This window comes from Dasypus novemcinctus, chromosome 18 (assembly GCF_030445035.2).
Source record: "Dasypus novemcinctus isolate mDasNov1 chromosome 18, mDasNov1.1.hap2, whole genome shotgun sequence".
NCBI lineage: Eukaryota > Metazoa > Chordata > Mammalia > Cingulata > Dasypodidae > Dasypus > Dasypus novemcinctus.
In genome coordinates, this window is record NC_080690.1 from 40056275 (window position 1) to 40075325 (window position 19051).

General features: G+C 35.6%; 1 protein-coding gene across 4 annotated transcripts in view; it reads right to left on the reverse strand.

Annotated features, from left to right (window-relative positions):
• Positions 1 to 19051, reverse strand: part of CYLD (CYLD lysine 63 deubiquitinase) — a 68002-nt gene that overhangs the window by 34711 nt on the left and 14240 nt on the right. For all 4 annotated transcript variants that reach the window (XM_004450422.5, XM_058280030.2, XM_058280031.2 and 1 more), the window contains 2 exons: positions 2054 to 2152; positions 402 to 518 (listed from right to left, as the gene is read on the reverse strand). In XM_004450422.5, the coding sequence (XP_004450479.1) occupies positions 402 to 518; positions 2054 to 2152 (216 nt within the window). The remainder of the gene's footprint in view (positions 1 to 401; positions 519 to 2053; positions 2153 to 19051) is intronic.

The following is a 19051-nucleotide window of genomic DNA, read 5'->3' on the forward strand; positions in this document are numbered from 1 at the left end:
AATAAATATTTGATGAAATGATGAACAAAGAAAAGAGCAACCCAGGAGAAATTGATGTCCCAGAAACCAAAGAAAGGTAGAGTTTTGTTTTTTTTAAAGGGAGTACTTTAAAGAAGTGACTTTTAAAGAAGTCACAGGCAGAAATGTCTTTAATTGCTTCAATTTACTCTAGAGATTGCCTACCCTCAGTTAAGAGAATAAGATACTAATATGTTTTTAAATATTTTATTATTCTTAGCAGTACAATTCAAATTGACTACAATATTTTAGTTCAGCAATATCTGTAAAGAATGGTCTGCCCTGTTTCTGAAAACTACAAATATTGGTGAAAAGGCCATTAATTCTGGTGAGTTAAAAGAAGAATAAAATCATTACTATAAAGAACACAAATTTTAAATTACCTTCATCAATGTACCATGTATTTTTTGATTTGGATTGTGGTTGTGAGTCAACCGAAGACCCATTTAAGGTATAAAATAATTCAGATCTGTTTCTATTTCCAGGGTCTGAGGTAGATCCTATGGAACAAAAAAAGTTCCCTTTTAAAATAAAGTCAGTATAATGAAAAAAAGTTTTCTTAAATAAGAAAAATTAATATGAACATTGTATCAACAATCATTTACACACCCAATAGATGGATACAAATCCAATATATTTTATTGCTATTTTCAGCTTTTAAAATTTTGGTTACCATTTTGGTAATGTCAAAAAGATTCTTCAGACCAACAGTAAAGGAGAAGAATAGGAGTAAAAAAAAAGAAAAGTCTATTCTTTTTTTTTTTTGGCAAACTACCTTTAAATATCATTTCATATACTACAGCCTATTTCTGAATAAAGCTTATTTCCTCAATTTCATTTAATGAACTGTTAGTTTACAAATTTGACCTATAATTTTAAAACCATTCCTTTCAGAAGAAGGTAATCTTCAAATGTCATATACAAAATTAAGTTCAAAACAACTTAAGATTTAAACATTTTGGCATTGTTTGTCATCCAATTCCCTGCTTAATTTCTTCATATCTTTGGAAAAGTGAAGCATTATTATTCATTATATATTAGATCTATTAACCATGAGAAAGAGTTAGTGTAGCTGTGTCATAGGCATTTCACAACATTACCCTGCCTCAGTACTAATTAAAAGGACATGCTGGGCTCTAGAACCCAAAGATCTGATATTTTTAAAAGTTTAATGCAGGTAGCTTTATACTATATTCCTGTAACTAAGATCTGCTACAACACAATTCACATAATACGTCTTAAGACAATTTTTAAGCTATTTATATGTAAGTGAGAGTAGCAAGTTTGAATTATCCTATATAGACCTACAGGGTAAAACTAAAAATACTACTGCATACACATCTTGATTAATTACATATAAGTCCCCTAGGGTCCAAGCCACACAAATATATTTTAAAGTACAATTTCCTTTTAAATAAGCCAAAATATTTTAATTCACTACATATCTGAGGAAAAAATATTCTTCTCTTAACCCTCCCATCTTAGTTAACAAAAATTCTCACAGCTTTTTAAATGAACTGTATAACTAACACCTTATAAATCTGTAAAGTATGTGGAAGCTAACAAAAATATAACTCAGAACTCCACATGTATTGTGAGGGAGTTTCTGGAAGAGAGATAAAATTTTTTCCTGAGCAATTTGGAATTTAATTTATGCCAGTTCTATTAATAATTAGAAAAATCCAAATAATCACTAATACATTTTAGTCTATATAATATTGTCCATATATAATTATTTTATACATTTGCAACTCTAAACTATATATACAAATGCTACAAATAGGAGGTTTCAACACCCAACTGATTATGGACCAACAGTCCTCACAGGTAACTTTACATCACCTAAAAAAGGCTGGAACTCTTGGCTTAACTTAATAGTATCGATACACAATTTTTAGTTTAACTACGAAAAGTATTTGAAAAAAGAAAGTCTACCTATTAGTTAAAGGAATAATACCTTCTAGCCTTTTTAAATTCTATGGCAAATGAGACATCATGTAAAGATAACTCAGGATTATATTCTATTAATCCATACCTGTAGCCTTTGGTTTATTATGACTGGATGAACCTTTGTCCCCAACACCTCTTGACATAAAAGCAAATTTGGGAGGCCTCCTTTCCTGTGTCATGCTATCTGAAACAGCAAACATGTTTTTAAAGATAAAAGCAAATTCTTATAAAAGAGAAACAATTGAGCAAAGAATGGCAATAGTAACGACAACAACAAAACCTATTTCAAACAAACAAACAAAAAAGAACAGCATTTTCACAGTAATTTAACAAATTCTTCAAGGCCCTCAAAGGTACTAAAAGAGATAATGCTTCAAATTCGTAAAGAAAAAAAAAAGCTGTTTAAGAAAATGTAATTCCTACAAGAAAATACACTCCCAAAAAACAATTCAGCAAAATGCTTTAACCTCCTGAATATTTTATCACTGGTACCCAAATTTTTTAAATGTTTTTAAAGACTACAAAGAATGTCTTATTCATAGTTTTGTGGGGTTTTTTTGCAGTATTTTCAAATCAGTATTCCCAGAAAAACTCTGTGTATTATGAAGTATTCCACACTCAAATATTTCTAGAAAATGCTGGCTAAACAAATATGAACAGATTTCTTTACTATAGAACACTCAAAACCTTTAATACAATAAGGTGGATTATGACTCTCTTAGAAGGATTTGGTAAATTCATTTGTTCACATTTTTTGTGCCACTCCAACTTATTATCTCAGATTAATATATTTCATAGAACACGGTTTGGAAAAAGCTGTTTAGTGGTTAAATTATGTATCAGTTTTCTAAAACATGTGGATATACATATATACACACACACATATATTTTAATAACACAGGTACATACAAACATACACAATGAACAGGCAAAACACAGAAAATTATAGACAGATTAATGATGCAGAAGGCCAAGAAGAACAATAATATTTTTAAGAAAGCACTCAAACCTCTTTTTTGAGATATAGGTCTAATAAGTTTGTCAAACATGTTTTTGATACAAAGACCAAGCTAAACCTGAAAGTCCAGTAATTTTCATAAGATGTTTACAAATACTGTTCAGGCAAATGTAGAAAAATCATTCCAGAACGTTTTTCCCTGAAAAATTTCACAACACATCTGTGGAGTCCAAACATGACACAAGGATTCATACCTGATAAAGCTGGGTATCAGCAAAAATATCATCCATAGTGGATTTTTGAGGACAGAAAGAAAAAAATAGGGAAAATTTTATATTTTTAATACAAGGAAAGGGCCATTAAAAAAATAAAGGAAATCATCCTGAATTAATTACATACAAATGACTTTTTTTCAGGGAAGGGAATAATGCATTGTTAAACTAAACATAACAAACTTCTCAGAATATGATCAAATAGAATATTATTTTAAATCAAAATCATACTGAACCCATGGTTTTAATCAAGTGATTTATTAAGAGAAAAGCTATTTACTAATAATTTTACAATGTTACCACATTCAGATTTCTCCAAATATCAACATCCCATATGACAGCTACTGTGGAGGAAAAACTTAGTCACTGGCAAAAGTTCCGAAATAATATAAGATACACTGACAAAAGAAAAATAACTTCCACTATTCACAGTAATTAACTAGCATAAAAGTCCACTTAAAAAAGATATTCACATGTACATAGCCTATAACAGTTATAACCGTCACAGCAAATGGTCTCACCTTTGTTAACTAAGGCAGTAACCAGAGGGCCAAATGAATGGGCTGGGTGGCAGCACTGCTGGTGATGGTCAGTGAGGGTGTCAAAGATTGGTTGGGCATGTGAGCTGGAGGAACTGTGATTATGTCTGCCAATGGCTTTGCCTTGTAGGTTTCAAGTATCAAGTTTGAGGAATAGGCACAATTTTATGTAGACAAAGGATTCTATACCTTATCTAAGTTACCCTTGGTACAAATATCATGTACCAAATAGTTCTTGTTATTTTGTCCCAACTATGTTCATGATCCCAAAACATTTGGATAATGAACCGAGGCCTTCTTAAATGAATTTTAAGAGATTGCCACCTCGGGAATAGGTATAATAGATAAGGGAAAGTAAGCAAGGTAAGGAGTATGTTCAGCAGAAAATTTTGTGAGATTAAAGCAATCCCAATGAAGAAATATTAGAAGAGAGAGCATGATATGCCCATCAAACAGCATGTACAAAAATGCACATAGCAGCCTTATTCTTAACAGCCAAAAGCTGGAAACAATCCACTACATGGGTGAAAGGATAGACGAATTGTGGTCTATTCATACAGTGGGATACTGCATAGCAATAAAGAAAGACTAAAGTACTGATAAACAGGGACATTATGTTGTACAAAAGAAACCAGACTACAAAATTTACATCTTATACAGACAACACGACTATTTTCAAAAATGAAGTTACTTCAATGTCAGCCTTGTTAATTTAATCAAGAAAAATAAAAATCACTTGGTGAATCTTAGGCTGGAATTAATTGGTAAACAGTAACAATCAAACCAAAAGAAATGTCTATGAATTTGAATGACTCATTAAATTGAGAGAAAATGCTTAACTGATAGACACTGCTTAACCTCATTAGCCACGAGAGCATAATTCAGACTTGAGAGAATTTAATATTGATACAGAAATCTTGTGAAAATGTAAGTTTACTTGGGTAGAATAAGGTTTATAAAACTTGATACTGAACATATGATACATAGCAACTATCCAAAACTCTCTACAGGGTTGGACTGCTGATCAAAACAGACAAGAAGATGTGTTTGAACCTCACTTTCTTTGTATTTTAGACAATTAGAAACACAGGAAGGTCCCATAAAAACAACATAAGAATTGCATACTGAGTCTAGTGCCCAAAAATACCCTTTTTTTTCAGGGCCCTAATTGTCTTATATGAAAAGGTGTCCTGCCTATACAGACAACATTTCAGGAAGATTCAGATAAACAATGAAATTCTGTGGAAAGCCATTTAGCATTATCTATCAAAACCCAGCAGTTTTACTCTAGGAAGTTATCTTTTAGCTCTACTAACACACATGCACATTGACACACACATATGAAGTTATTCACCGAAGCACTGTTTATAAAAGCAAAAGACTGAACCTAAATGCCCATGCATAGGGGACTGGTGAAAAAATGCATTATACATTCATAATATGATATAAAGTACAACAATTTAAATAAAAGATTAAGTAGGCAATTTATGTACTACATGACATGATCACTAAGCTCTATTGTTAACTTCAAAAGGAAGGTGCAACTTCCCCTTCTGGGAAGACTGAATAGTAGACATACCTTTCCCTATTCCTTCCACTAAGTACAACTAAAAACCAAATATAAGAAGACTGAAAGGTAGAGAGAAGAAAGCAGACTAGTCAGAGAGCTCAGGAACTGTGGAAGGCCATGGCAGTAAGTTCCCTGGTTTTTCTTTTTGCTTCATTTATATCCCTAATTTAGAGTTCAAACAGTCAGCAACCTGGAAATACCAATGGGCAAAGACAAAAGAAAGCCCCACCAATACAACTGTGGCAGGGGAGGACTACTGGTGCCAGGTGTCAGTGATGGAAGATGGATGGGAGGAGCTTCGCTTGGAGCATACCTATAGGGCATATATGAAAGAGTTCAAGTGTTCATGAGGCATTGTCATGGTGGGTGGAGATCCACACAATAACCAAAAGAATAACTGATTCCCACCCTGGGGAGTTCTGCCACATTCTCTAAGAGAACAGTAAGAATCCCCCGAGTACAGGGGCAGTGACGAGTGAAGAAGGATGGACCACTGGCAGGCCCTAAATATTAATAACTGTACTTACGAACCTTTTCTTATGAAATTGAAATTTAGCCTAGTATTACAGGTTGCCTAAGAGTTACCTCCTAAGAGCCTCCTTGTTGCTCAAAAGTGACCTCTAAGCCAAACTCAGCATATAAATGCATTATCTTCCCTCCAGCATGGGACATGACTCCTGGGGATGAGCCTCGCTGGCACCAAGGGATTACTACCAAGCATCAACTAGCAATGCAAGTGAAAAAAGACCTTGACCAAAAGGTGGAAAGGGTAAAGACAAATGAGTTAATATGGCTAAGAGACTTCAAAGTGTGTGTGGGGGTCATTTCAGAGGTTATGCTTACAGACGTCTCAGCAGGATCTCATTGACTGCCACAGTAAATATTGTCTCAAATAGCAGGGCTCCTGAGGGCTCTGGAGACATCGAGAAACTATGGACAGTGCTGACAGCTTAGGAGTTTGGCGCCCTGTCAGTCGGCCCTACTTTGGAATTTATGCTCCCTAGTGTGACAGAGTTGAACTCAGATGTGGTTTCCCTACACATGGCTCTTCTGCCCCTTATATTTGAACCTATAGATAGTAATAGAGTTGACAAGTCTATGTCCAAGAGACTTAAATCTTTGGGCTTTCCATGTGCCAATCAGGCTCTAACTCTCAACAGAGTTGCAACACCTACTCTCCAGTTCATTGGATTCACCCAGGACAACTAACAAGGAGATGATGATGGGCAATGACCACCCCAAGAAACAGGGAGAATCTACAACTGCAAGCAAGGTAATCCCATCCATCTGTCCCATGGGATCTAAGACCCCTCTCAATTAGAGGTGGAGTGGGCATCACCATTGCAGAATCCTCAGGATTGGAGAATGAATGACGCATTAGAGTAGACTTAGTATTATTCTACTATAGGCTTACTGTTATTCTAGCAATGGAAGAACTTTTGTCATTGATGTGGAGGCAGTGACCACCAGAGGTTCTAAGGGTGGAGGGAGAGGGGAAAAATAGGTGTAATATGGGGGCATTTTTGTGACATTGGAATTGTCCTGAATGATGTTGCAATGACAGATACAGGCCATTATATATCTTGTCATAACTTATAAAATTGTGTAGGAGAGAGTTGAAACTATAATCCACACTAGTGGCAATGCTCTAACATGCGTTCATTAATTGTAACAAATGTACCACACTAATAAAGGATGTTGTTAATATGGGAGGGGTAGGGATTGGGGAATATGGGAATCCCCTACATTTTTTATGTATCATTTATGTAATTCAAGTATCTTTAAAAAATTAAAATAAAATCAAAATTAAATTTAAAAATTAAAAATAAATAAATAAATAAAAGAAAGCCCCACTAGCCAAAGGACTAGGATAGGGGCAGCCTAGCAAAGCAGAAAACTTTCAGACAATAACTTCTCTTCTTTAACCAAACACCACAGAAAAAACTGTGGCCCAATCCCATCCATGCCAGCAGTGTTGTCCAAGTGGGGATCCTAGACATCCATCCTCAGGAGGCTGTAACAACATGGCCCAACACGCTAACTGGGATGATGTCAGGGGAGGCCAAGTAGGGAGTCAGGCCAGTTAAAAGCAAAGTCCCCACACCCCCAGGCATCAGTGATGAACATGTGAGGACCCTAAATTTCCCCCTCCCAATTCCCGCTGAGGTGGTGCTAGAGGAGGTCTGATGGGATGAGGACTCCTCATCACATAAGTAATTATCATCATCACCATAAGTAATTATGATTACAATAATAATAATAATAGCCAAGCAATGACATGGACACATCTATCACTGTATCAGTGGAAACCAGGTGGGAAGCCAGAAGTCACACATGGCCCCACATAACAAGGAGAACCTCCCACCCCTCAGGTGTCAAAAGAGGCCAAGTGACGAAATCTCGACTTCTACTTCCACTTGGCAGTAAGGAAGTGGAGTTCCCCCTTCCCCTGCCAAAGCAAAGTCAAAGAGAGCCAGCTAAAACAGTAAGTTTAAATAAAAGTCAGACTCTCAGAACATATACTTAAAATGCCCAAGTTTCCATTGAAAATCACTCATGGTACCAAGAACTAGGAAGATCCAAACTGGATTTGAAAAGACAATCAATTGATGCCAACATTGAGATGAGAGATGTTAGAATTATCTGACAAAGATTGAATGCAGCCATGATGAAAATGCTTCAATGAGCAATTATGAACAGCTTGAAACAAAGAAAAAATATAGGAAGCCTCAGTAAAAACAGAGAAAGTCTTGGCAAAGAAATAGAAGATATAAAGAAGAACCAAATGGAAAGCTCTCATTACGTGCCTTTTTAAAATTCTTTGTGGATGTGAATTATTGCATGTTCTAAAAAAGTTAGCATTACACTCCCAACTCACACAATTACAAATGAAGACCCAGACTGGATTAGAAAAAGCAGAAAGGGCAGTATTAATCTATATGTTTCATCATGACAGCTTCAAACACCTGAATATAATGTCAAAAAGATATGTTAGAATTTTTATGCATTTAAATCAGAAATGAAAAGGAAAAAGTTTTATAAAAGGTTTAAGATTCTTTTAGTAAAAGGTATCCTTCAGAAGCCAACTGTAACAAGCAATTGACTGGGGAAAAAATCTTTCCTACTCTCACCAACTGTTCAACTGCTTCAAAATGAATCTTTCTTAAATGCTGGAAATATTAATTTTTCCTACAAATGAAAGTAATTGGGCAAGAAAAAGAAACTAAGGAACTAAAGGATGCTATGACTTTTTTTCCCTTCAAGAAAATGGTGTTAATGATGACATAAAATACTGATGAAGACTCATTCAAATTAACTAAATTAATTTTAATTTAGACAACTGTAATTTTTAAAATCTATTTTCATGCATTTTGTTGGAAAATAAGTATAATTTGTGTATTGTGTTAAAAAAGCTGGAATCATTCTTAATCATCATCTATTCAGGGTTTATGAAAATCAAGCTTACAAGGAAAAAAAAAAACCCTTTTCCTTTCTCTTCACAGCTCTGGGAGTCAGCAATAAAGACAATCGCAGCCACTGATCTGGAAGATCAAAGTCTGCCTGACAACAGATCCCCAAAAGGGATATATGTAACTCATTTTCATTTAAACTTATGCCAATATTTAAATAAAAACATAATTATAAAAGTTTTTGAAAATAAATCCTACTAAGGAGGAATTCCTTAGTAGGGTACATACAATTCCATCACAGAAAAAAAACAGAAAAACTGTAGCTTTTTCTTTTTTTTTCTTTTCTCTTCTTCTCTCTTCCTTTTTAAGTGCTACTGCAGAACCCAAGATAATTTACATTTCAAACCAAATTGAGATGTGGGAAAAATATACAGAAATACAGTTCTAGAGTGCAAAAAAAGAGAAAGAAAAGCACTCCAAATCTTTATTCTACAACAGACTATTCCTTCCTGAGAAAAACATAATCAATTATATATAAGCTAACTTCATAGTTCAGGTATCTTTTTCTTTCCTAAATCATAATACAAAATTAATGATTTCCCTAGTCTCCTAATTAACTCTATATAATGAATTGTATTCAGTTTCAAAAATCCAAAAATCAAAGGAATTCAAGTAAGGTAGGTAGAAAGGATGGCTACACTCAATCTAAAATGCAGTAAGGTTTGGATCCTTCAAAAGTACCCCTTGGTCAGTGAGTTCAAGCCAAATGTCCATCAACAGATGAATGGATAAACAAAATGTGATATATTCATACAATGGAATACTACTCAGTATTCAAGAAGGAATATAGTACAAACACATGGGATAACATGAATGGATCTTGAGGCCCTTATGTTGAGTGAAGCAAGCCAGGCACTACAGGACAAATACTACATGACCTCTCTGATATGAAAGAAGCAAACCAAGCTGTCATAGAGAGCTAGAGACTGGATGATAAGCTTGAACCTTTACTTTTGAAATTGAAACTTAGCTTAGTATTTTTTTTAAGATTTATTTATTTATTTATTTCTCTCCCCTCCCCACCCCCCCACCCCAGTTGTCTGTTCTCTGTGTCTATTGCTGCGTCTTCTTTGTCTGCTTCTGTTGTTGTCAGCGGCATGGGAATCTGTATTCTTTTTGTTGCGTCATCTTGTTGTGTCAGCTCTCCGTGTATGCGGCGCCATTCCTGGGCAGGCTGCACTTTCTTTTGCGCTGGGCAGCTCTCCTTACGGGACGCACTCATTGTGCGTGGGGCTCCCCTACGCGGGGAACACCCCTGCGTGGCAGGGCACTCCTTGTGCGCATCAGTACCGTGCATGGGCCAGCTCCACACGGGTCAAGGAGGCCCAGGGTTTGAACCACAGACCTCCCATGTGGTAGACGGACGCCCTAGCCACTGGGCCAAGTCCGCCTAAGAGATTCATCCTGAGAGCCTCCTTATTGCTCAGTTGTGGCCCTCTCTCTAAGCCAAACTCAACATTTAACGGCCTACCATCCCCGAGGCGTGGGACATGCCTCCTGGGGATGAGGCTCTCTTGCATTGAGGGATTGCTACCAGGCACCAACTAGCAATTCAACTGGAAAAAGGCATTGACTAAAAGGGGGAAAGGGTAAAGACAAATGAGTTTATATGGTTAAGAGACTTCAAAGTAAGCCGGGTGGTCTTTCTAGAGGTTACATTTATGCACGTCTCAGCAGGATCTCATTGCCTTCCACAGTAAACACTGTCTCAAATATCTGGGCTCCTGAGGGCTCTGAAGACATGTCAGGAGTTGGGTCCCTGTCGGTGGGTCCTGCTTTGGAATTTATGCTCCCCATCGTAACAAAGTTGGACCCAGTTGAGGTTTCCCTACCCATGGCTTTTCTGCCAATTCTATTTGAAACTATAGTTAGTAATAGAGTTGATAGGTTTATGTCCAAGAGACTTATACTTTTGGGCTTTCCATGTGCCAGTTGGGCTGTGAAACTCAGCAGAGTTGCAACACCTACTCTCCAGTTCATTCGACTCACCAAGGATAACTGATAAGGAGATGATAAATGGAAAACAACCATTCCAAGGAAGAGAGAGAGTCTACAACTATAAGAAAATAGTCCCATTCATCTGCCCCTTGGGATCTGAGTCCCCTCTCAATTAGAGACAGAGTGGGCATCACCATCCTTGAAACCTCATGATTGGGTAATGAATGATGGACTACAGTAGACTTATTGTTATTCTACCACAGACTTATTGTGATTCTAGTAATGGAAGAACTTTTATCATTGATGTGGAGGCAGTGGCCACCGGAGGTTCTTATGGGAGGGAGAAGGAAAAATGGATGTAATTTGGGAGCATTTTCAAGACATTGGAATTGTGCTCAAAGATGTTGCAATGTCCGATACAGGCCATTATATACCCGGTCATAACTTAAAAAATTATGCGGGATAGAATTTAAACTATATTATAAACTACAATCCACATTTAGTGGCAGTGCTCCAATATGTGTTCATCAGTTGTAACAAATGTACCACACTAATGAGGGATGTTAATGTGGGAAAGTGTGGAAAGGGGAGGGAGTGGGGCATTTGGGAATTGGGAAAGATTTTCCTTAGCCCTTAATCTTCCCAGCCCTCAAGATCTTCTCTTTGCCATAGTCCTGAGAGAGGGGCCAAATGTGACAGATTAAAACTGGGGAATTAAGAATCAGTTTGTGCTGTAGTTCCCCAATTTAAACATTTAACAGCCTTAAAATAAGGCTGGTTATTAATCCTATTACCAAATTTCCAAAATAAAGGAAAACTCCTTGAAAGCTATGGAAAAATCTTTTCTAAATCATAATTAAAACAAAGTAAATAATTGTAATATATTGCAGAACCTAGCTTTCAGGATACTTTTAAGATTATTTAGTTTTAGAATTTTATTAAAGAAAAGAAGTTTAAACCTCCTGTAAAGGAAGGAAAAAGAACATTCCTGGAGTAAACTATAATGGTTTCAATTTTACTTACCTTAGGTATAATCTCCCTACCTTTATAGATACCAATTAAATAAATTATTTATTAAATCTTTAAGACAATGAAAGTTCTAAATTCATGTTTAGTGGAATTAAGTTAAAAGAAGGAAATGTAGATCTGCCCTCTTATCAATGAATAAAGTAAACTTCATTGGTTGCTTAAAAAAAAAAGTACCCCTTGGAAATTACACACACACAAATAAAATAAATAAAATAAAGTAAAATAAAAAAGGAAATCCACATACATATTTGATTTGGTAAGGCAAGTTAAATTACATTTTAAGTACACAGTTTTGAAGAAACAATATTAGCGCAGAATTGGTTATCCCTGCAGGAATACACAAATATTAAAAGAAAATTTATCTTACAAGAGATTCCCCTTAGCCATCCAACAAGTGAACATGTAAAATTAGCATAACTTCCAGAATATGCTTAGGACAGGGTTTCTCAATCTCAGCAAGACTGACATTTTGAACCAGATAATTGTTTGTTGACAAGAACTGCCCTTTGCATTGTAGAATGCTTAACAGCATCCCCAGTGTCTACCCCCTAGATGCCAGTAGCATGCCCGTTCACTTGTGACAATCAAAAATGTCTCCAGACATTGCCAACTGTTTACTAGGGACAAAAATCATACCAGGTTAAGAACTACTGGCATAGACCTAAAATGAACCTCTTGAGAAAATTTTCTGCTAGCAAAAAAAAAAAAAAAAGACTGAAAGAGAAATCCAGTAGTTACATATTTCAAACCACCAAAAAAATATAAAAATAATATCTAATCATAAGCAACATCATATCTACCCAAGGAAATGTCCCGCTTTTCTTGAATAAATGCTCCCTATATTCCAATATACATATTAAAATACAACTGCTATAATGGAGTAAACTCCTACCAGACCATTTCAGACCTACCAGACCATCTATTATCTGCAGATAATAGATATAAACTTTGATAAAATACAAAACAACAACTACTTGAAGGCACTGGAGAGCGGACAAAAGAAGGAGAGTGAACAAAAGCAAGCTGATTATGGAAGGAAGTCAAACTTTTGGAAAAATGTAACAGCTGCACAGGGATGAAATAAAAAATTGCTCAACATATAAAAAATAATTAATTGTGATCCATTCTCAAGCAAAAAAACAGCATCAAAAGATTCCATTCAGAGATGATTCAGATGTAGAAATTAGACAAGGATTTTAAAGGTTCTATTTTGGACATAAGATAAGAAACCCTTTTTAACTATAAAAGATAAAAGGATTAGAAGGAAAAAATAAAACTGTTATTATTTGCAGATGATATGCCTGGTTACCAAAAAAGCATCTACAGTTAACTTGAGAATGAGAGATTTTATTTTAACAATCGTTCTTACAAAAATCGGTTAACAAAAGTCAATTGAGATACCACTTCACACACAGTTGGCTATTATTTTTAAAATGGAAAAAAAATGTTAGCGAGGATGCAGAGAAACTGGAACCTTCATACACTGCTGGTGGGGATGTCAAATGGTATATCTGCTTTAGAAAAGTCTGGTGGTTCCTCAAAGGGTTAAGCATGGAGTGGCCATTTGATCTGGCAATTTCACTTCCAGGTATATGCCCAAAAGAAATGAAAACATAAGTCCAACACAAGCACCTGTACCTGAATGTTCACAGCAGCATTATTCATAATAGCTAAAAACTGGAAATTACCCGAATGTCTGTCAATGACCCAAACATTTACCCTGATGAACAGATAAACAAAATATGGCATATCCCTACAATGGAATATTATTTGGCGATAAAAAGGAATAAAGTATTGATGTATGCTACAAGATAAATAAACCTTGAAAATATCATGCTAAGTAAAAGAAACTAGTCACAAAAGGCCACATATTATATGATTCCATTTATATTAAATGTTCAGAACAGGGAAATCTATAAAGACAGAAAGTAAATTAGTGGTTACTTAGGACTGGAGCAAATGAAGGGGTATATGAGGTTATAGCTAAAAAGAACAGGATTTTTTTTTTAAAAGATTTTATTTTATTTATTCCTTCCCCCCCCACCCCCACCCCCACCCCACCATTGTCTACTCTCTGTGTCCATTCTCTGTGTGTTCTTCTGTGTCCACTTGCATTATCCTTCAGCACTGGGAAACTGGGTCTCTTTTTTGTTGCATCATCTTGCTGGATCAGCTCTCCGTGTGTGCAGCGCCACTCCTGAGCGGCTGCACTTTTTTCACACGGGGTGGCTCTCCTTTGCGGGGCACACTCCTTGCACATGGGGCACCCCTACACAGGGATGCCCCGCGTGGCACGGCACTCCTTGCACATGGCAGTAGCACTGTGCATGGGCTAGCTTACCACACAGGTCAGGAGGCCCTGGGTATTGAACCCTGGACCCTTCACATGGTAGACGGATGCTCTATCAGTTGAGCCATGTCTGCTTTCCCAGGATTTCTTTTTGAGGTGAGGATAATGTCTGTACATATATACAAATGTGGCAAAATATACTGAATTGTACACTTTAAATGACTGAATTCTATGGTAAGTGAATTATATCTCAATAAAGCTTTTTTTAAAGTCAATAATATTTCTAATTAAAAATACCTCAGAACATATGCAAGCTCTTCATGGAGAAAATTATAAAATTTTACTGAAAGGAGATTAAATAAATGAAAAAATATATAATGTTCATGCATGGAAAACTTCATTGTAACAGAAATGTTAGTTCTCCTCAAACTGTTCTACGGATTAACTGCAATTCCAATCTAAATCTTGACAAGCTGACTGCTAAATTTATGTGGACGCACCAAGGGCCAAGAATAGTCAAAACGCTCATTATTTTTAAAAAAGGAATAAGAGGGGAAATGTACATTCACAGCTATCAAGACATCTTCTAAAGCTATGACCATGAAGACTGAGAGGCATTAATGAATAGAAAGAACACTGCTCAGCTCAGAAAGAAATCCATACATACATTTGTGGAAACTTGACTTATATACAGCAGGCATGGTAAATCAGTGGAAGGTATTGTAGGAGAATACCCAGAAAAACTCAAAACCACAGTGAAAGGGTATAGTATTAAAATATTACAATATCATTTAAAAATCATTAAAAATCTGAAGCAAGAGTAGATAGAACAGAACAGAATGGAAAGTCCAAAAACATGGGAGTATGTGTGAGAATTTAGTATGATAAAAGTGACATCTCAAATCAGCATGAAAAAAATAGACTTTTAATAAATATTGTTGGTATAAATGGGTAAGCGTTTGGAGAAAAAAACCCTAAATTGGAAGCATATTTCACTCCACACCCCAGGATAAAATGAAAATGGATCAAAGATACGTATGTAAAAAAAAACGAAGCCATCAGATAAAAATTTAAAAATAAAATCATAGGAGTACTAAAAGAAAACTTAAGGAAATCCCCTTATACTTTAGAATGACTCAAAATTCAGAAGCCATTAAAATAAAACTGATAAATTCAACTATATCAAAAATCAAAAAACAAACCTGCACGGCAAAAAAAAAAAAAAAAGTAAAAACAAAAGTAAAGTTAGAAGTCAAATGACAAATGGGGATGGGAAGGAAGTAGGGAATACTTGCAAGTCATATCACAAACAAAGTTTATCGAACATGAAGAAGAAATCAGTAAGAAAAAAAGACCAGCAACCCAACTAAAAAAAATTGAAAAAAGACATGACTAAGAGTTCACAGAAAGAGAAATACAAATTGCCCTTAGTCAATATGAAAAGGTGTTCAATCTCACTCATCATAGACTTGCAAATTAAAACCATGCTGAAATAGTATTTTTTTCCCAGCTTAGAGGTGAAAAATGTAACACACTCTCATGATAAAGCTATAAGATAAATTATCCTCATATTGTCCTGGTGGAAATATAATCATTATCTCTTCTATTGAAAGCAATTTAACAATACCTAGAATAATTAAATTGCATCCTTTTACCAAACAATCCCACTTCTAATAATTTATCCTATAGATCTGCTAGTATACGTGGAAAACATTTATGTAGAAGGCCATTAAGCGTTGTTTGTAGAAGCAAAAAATTAGAAACAACCCAAATGTCCATCAATAAGAAACTGGTTAAATAATATAATGAAAAGTTATGCACTATAAGAAATAAGAAGCATTTCTCTATTTAGATATACAAAGAGCTTCAATATATAAAGATAAGAGAATAAAGCAAGTTTCAGAACAGTGTATGTAGTATGATGCTCTTTGTATAACAGGGGAAAGGGGAATAAGAATACATACTTGCACTGTATAAAGAAACTTTGGAAAGATATAAAAGAAGAAATTAATAAAAATAGTTTTCAGTTAAGTCAAGGATAGAGTAAGGGTCAATTGGCATGAAGAGGGTGAGAATGGAAACTAGATATAAGATATTTCACTGCATATTTTTTATTGTTTGGATTTGAGGTATGTGGATGTATTTCTTATTATTTTAATTACTTGATGGAGGTTGGGTATATGCATTAGTCAAAAGTCATCAAATGATACACTTATGATTTGATCATTTTATTACACATATATCTTTTATCTCAGAAGAACAAAAGACCTAAATACTTATCTCTAGTTAATAATGTACATGCTGAAGTATGTACTGAAGTCTGTAACTTACTTTGAAAAGTGTATAAAATAGGAAGATGGATTAATGAATCAAGAGGGATGATAGCTACATGATAAACAAATACAGTTAAATGTTAAGTGTAGAATCTAGGTGGTGGATACAGGGATACTCAGTATCAAATTCTTTCAACTTTTCTGTATATTTGAAAATTTTGAAATGAAATACTTAAAATTTTAGTTTAAACATTAAGATTTTAAAAATAGATTACTCATAATTACCCATAAGATATATTTTAACCAATATCGAGTGTCAAAATAACCCAAAGGTCCATTAACAGCCAGAATGGGTCATTAAATTGTGGAACAGTCACACAGTAAAATACATTAACAGCAGCGAAAGTGAATGAACTATTGATATCCTCATCCACAGGAAAGAATCTCAAAATACAGTTTGAGTAAATGAAGCAGTAATTAAACAACACATTAGGTATGATTCTATTTATATTAAGTTCAAAATAGGCTAAACAATATATTGTTTAGACATAAATATATGATAAAACTATAAAGTGAAGGGGAGTGGATGTAGCTCAAATGGTTGAGCACCTGCTTCCCACATATGAGATCACAAGTTCGATGCCCATTACCTCCTAAAAACAAACAAACAAAACAAATGAAAAAAACAATTCTCATTAGGGAGCAGATATAGCTCAGTGGTGGAGTACCTGCTTCCCATGTATGAGGTCCTGGGATCAAACTCCTATACCACCTAAAACAAATATTTTTTAAAAATCTATAGAGAAAAGCCAGGAAATAATGGAAAAAAAAAATTAGAACAGTGGTTACGTCTAGTGCAGAGTACAACGATAATGGGGGGAAAGCACACAGGTGACTTCGAAGGTACCGATAATACTCTTATTGCTTAACTTGGTTGTTAAGTACATGACTGTTCATTATTATTCTTAAGCTTTGTTTTTATACACTTCTTTGCAAATACATTTCACAATGAAAAGACTTAAATATGAAAAATTTCAGTAAAATGTCTAAAGATCAATGAAGACTTCTATAATATTAACATAAGCATTCAAATGAAATTGTTTAATAGGCAGCTCAATCCTAATGCATTCAAAGCTAAAAGTCCTGATTTCCAACCTTCTCCCAACACCTGTTCCTCCTGTTGTCTCTCAATAAGGAGCATTACAGCCTTCCAGCTGCTCAGTCCCAAAACCTTGAAGTCATCCTGGATTCCTCTCTTGTTTTCACTCAAATCCCGAATCATCTGCAAACCGTGTTATGTCTCTTTAAATTATATTCCAAATCCATTCACTTCTCACTGATTTCACTGTTCCACCCAAGCCAAGCTATTGATTGCAGCAGTCTCCAGCCTTCTTGGTCTCCCTGTTTCTGCCCTCTATCTAATCTGTTCTTAACATGCAGCCATAGTGACTGTTTTAAAATGGAAGTTAGGGCAAGATGTCCTTTGCCAAAACACACCTATAGTTTCCTGTCTTCCTCACACAAAAGCCAAGAATCCATAGGACAGCCCACTTGGCCCTATCTGTTCCAGCTCCCCCTACCTCTCCTAGCATACTCTCCCTCGTCCAGTCTGCTCCAGCCACAGTGGCCTCCATGTTATTCCTAAAACAAGCCAAGCTGGCTTCGGTCTCAGGTCCTCCCTCAGAATCCACATGGCTTACTCCCAAATTTCTTTCATGTCAGGAGCTCAAATGTCATCATATCAGAGAAGCTTTAAGTATTATTCTATATAAAATGGAAAAATCTCCCCTCCCTGAGGAGGAAGAATGGGAGTTATTGCTGAATAGATACAGAGTTTCTGTTTGAGATGATGAAAAAGTTTTGTTTATAGAAGGTGTGATGGTAGCACATTGCAACTGTAACTAATGCCACTAAATTGCATACTCGAAACTGGTTAAAATGATAACTGTATGATCTATGTTACCACAATAAAATCTGTTTTAATCTCCCCAACCCAGCACTCCCTCCTCCCTTACCTTTTCTATCATTCTCCATCCTATTACCATTAACTGATCATATATTTGACTAATTTATTGTCTGTCTTCACTCACTAAAATGAAAACTCCATTTGGGAGGAATTTTTATCTGTTCTGCTTCCCACTGTATCAAAAGTACTTAAAAGAGTAACTAAGTAAGGGCTTAATGATATTGGAATGAATATCATTTGAAAAGAGTGCCGAATACATTAAACAGGGAAAGAATGGGCTCTTCCAAAAATGGTGCTGGAAAAACGGTATATACCTGTATTAGTCAGCCAAAGGGGTGCTGATGCAAAATACCAGAAATTGGTTGGTTTTTATAAAGGGTATTTATTTGGGGTAGGAGCTTACAGATACCAGTCCATAAAGTATAAGTTACTTCCCTCACCAAAGTCTATTTGGAGCAAGACGGCTGACGACATCTGCGAGGGTTCAGGCTTCCTGGGTTCCTATGTTTCTGGGGCTTGCTTTTCTCTGGGTCCAAGGTTCCTTCCTTCCTGGTGCTGGCTTCTCTTTCCTCTGGGTGCTGACTTCCTGGGTCTTCAGCATCAAACTCTAACATCAGAAATCCCCAACTCTGTTCTTTACCATGCCTTTTATCTGTGAGTCCCCACCCACCAAGGGCTGGGGACGCAATGCCCTAATCATAACTCAGCCATGCCCAGGTACCAATGAGATTATAAGCATAATCCAATATTTCTTTTTGGAATTCATCAATTATATCAA